General features: G+C 53.9%; 1 protein-coding gene across 1 annotated transcript in view; it reads left to right on the top strand.

Moving 5' to 3' along the window:
* NEGR1 (neuronal growth regulator 1) overlaps positions 1–2768 on the top strand; it is a 121421-nt gene that overhangs the window by 96906 nt on the left and 21747 nt on the right. Inside the window, exon 2 of the mRNA XM_033516257.1 lies at positions 2456–2688. Coding sequence (XP_033372148.1) covers positions 2456–2688 — 233 coding nt within the window. The remainder of the gene's footprint in view (positions 1–2455; positions 2689–2768) is intronic.

Here is a 2768-nt window from a genome sequence, read left to right as displayed (position 1 = left end):
TTTTCCTCAGGTGAGTGTGAGCTCTGGCAGGATCCAGGGAAGTCAGGAATGTTTTCCTCAGGTGAGTGTGAGCTCTGGCAGGATCCAGGCCCTGCTCAGGGATGGGTTGGGGCAGAGCCCAGGTGCTGCCCTTGCTCTCCCTGGGTTCACTCTGTTCCCAGAACCACTCACTGCACTTCCTTCTATCAACAACAGAACAATTAGCTCTGGCTAAAGCATCTAATAATCATTAACCTGCCATTTGCTCACCTGACTTACATCTTGATCATTATAAATTGCTTCTAACTCTTGGCTAAGACCTTAACTCTTCAGAAATCCTGATTCAATGGAGTCCCAGAGTGGTTTGTGCTGGGAGGGACCATAAATCTCATCTCATCCCAGCCCAGGGAGCGGGGACAGCTCCCCCAGCCCCGGCTGCTCAGCCTGGCTGTGATGGACTGGATCCAGCTGCTGCAGAAATACACTGGGAAAGAAACACGTGGTAGAAAAACCTCCATGAATTGGAGCTTTCTCTGCCTCTCCCACCCTGCTGTTCATTAAAATCCAGTTCAAAACGTTCACAGGACTTTGAAAGAGGCTCCTTGCCTTCCCTGGATGGGACCAGACCCTACAGAACTCCTCCTGCAGGGATCCCAACCTCAAAGTGCCATTTCCCGGTGACATCCCATTCCTCTGCTCTGTAAATGGGGAATTTTTATCCCACAGCTTCTCTCAGAACCCTTTCAGATTTAAGGCTGAGATCATTAATTAAATGAATGGTTATTCTCAGGCTTTGTTTCTGAACAATTTCAGCCTGATGTTTCCAGTTTTCTTACTCCTGAATGGAATGTCATTTTCCACTTAAACAATGCTGCCAGATGCTGAAGCCACCAAATCACCATTTCCTCCCTCCACTTTCTATGGCTGTGCTATTTTAATGTTTCATCAAAGGGATGAGCTCTATTGCAGCCCCTTCTTCTCCTGGATTTCCTTCATGTAGAAAGCTCTTTATAAAATAAAAACGTCCCCTTAGTCTGTTGCACTTTGTATTATCCTCCTTATTACCTTCCTTCAGCTTTTAAAATTGTTTCAAAGCCTTGAATTCCAAGGTGGGCGCGGGGGTGAGTCTGAATTTGCCTAATTCATTCTCCACATTTCCTGAAGAGTGTTTAATTTATGGAAGGAGATGCAGATTTCCCAGTGCCACAGCATCTCTTCCCAGTGTCTCCTGGGTCTGCATTTTCCTGCTCACAGCCCTGGGTCCATCCAGGTTTTCCTCTGCCCGTTCTCCCATCGCTGCTCTGCCTTTCCCCACGTGCTGGGTGTGGGGAGCACAGAGGTGTTGAGCCAGGCTTAAACATCCTCCACCCCCTCACCCCTCGGGCAGGCCCAGGCTCCTCCAGCAGCTCCTGGAATAAAGCTGCTCCTGCCTCTTCCCCCTGTCCTGGGATCCCCTCACTGCCAGCCCCAGGGAGGAGCTCCCTTGTCCCTGCTGGACACCCTGGGCTGGGATGGGATGGACTGGGATCCATGGGATCCATGGGATCCATGGGATGGACTGGGATCCATGGGATGGGATCCATGGGATCCATGGGATGGGATGGACTGGGATCCATGGGATCCATAGGATCCATGGGATGGACTGGGATCCATGGGATGGGATGGACTGGGATGGGATGGGATCCATGGGATCCATGGGCTGGGATCCATGGGATGGGGATCCATGGGATGGGATCCATGGGATGGGATCCATGGGATCCATGGGATCCATGGACTGGGATCCATGGGATCCATGGTCTGGGATGGACTGGGATCCATGGGATGGGATCCATGGTCTGGGATGGACTGGGATCCATGGGATGGGATCCATGGGATGGGATCCATGGGATCCATGGGATCCATGGGATGCACTGGGATCCATGGGATGGGATGGGATCCATGAGATCCATGGCATGGGATCCATGGGATCCATGGGATGGACTGGGCTGGGCTGTCAGGTCCTTTCCCACCCAAACCACTGGGGCACTCTGGGAATGGGGAATATGAAGTTCTGTGAACCCTCTGAGGAGAAGCTGGTTTGGACTCTCTGTGTCTGGATGGTTTTCCTGGGAAGAGTCTCCTGGCTCCTGAAGTCAGCAGCAGAAAGCGGCTGTGCCTCAGGAACAGGGCAGGAGTTTTCCATGGAGCACAGGTTGCTGCTGACCCTCAGGGCTGAGGCTGCAGGAGAAAGGGCTGGGGCAGGAACACCTGAGGTTTTCCTGCTGCTGCTCCCCCAGGCTCTCCCAGCAGCAGCAGGCACAGGCACACACATCTGTTTGGAAGCTGGGCTCTGGGGCGTGGGTGATCCCGAGTTAACAAATGGTTCCCAGGCTGAGGTCAACGCTGTAAATCACAGCTGTGTCCAGCCCAAACCCAGCAGCAGCCAGAGGCACTGAGCAGCTCCTCCACCCTGTGCTCACAGCTTCCCTTTCCGCAGGTGTTACCTGGAAGATGGAGCCTCCAAAGGGGCCTGGCTGAACCGCTCCAGCATCATCTTCGCGGGCAGTGACAAGTGGTCCGTGGATCCCCGCGTGTCCATCGCCACGGCCAACAGGAGGGAGTACAGCCTGCAGATCCAGGACGTGGATGTGACGGATGATGGGCCCTACACCTGCTCTGTGCAGACCCAGCACACACCCAGGACCATGCAGGTGCACCTGACTGTGCAAGGTGAGCCTTCCTCCCTTCCCTTCCCTTCCCTTCCCTTCCCTTCCCTTCCCTTCCCTTCCCTTCCCTTCCCTTCCCTTCCC

The sequence above is a fragment of the Parus major genome, chromosome 8 (genome assembly GCF_001522545.3).
Source record: "Parus major isolate Abel chromosome 8, Parus_major1.1, whole genome shotgun sequence".
Lineage (NCBI taxonomy): Eukaryota > Metazoa > Chordata > Aves > Passeriformes > Paridae > Parus > Parus major.
The sequence above is the reverse complement of the archived record's forward strand: the minus strand, read 5'-3'. Positions and strand labels throughout refer to the sequence as shown.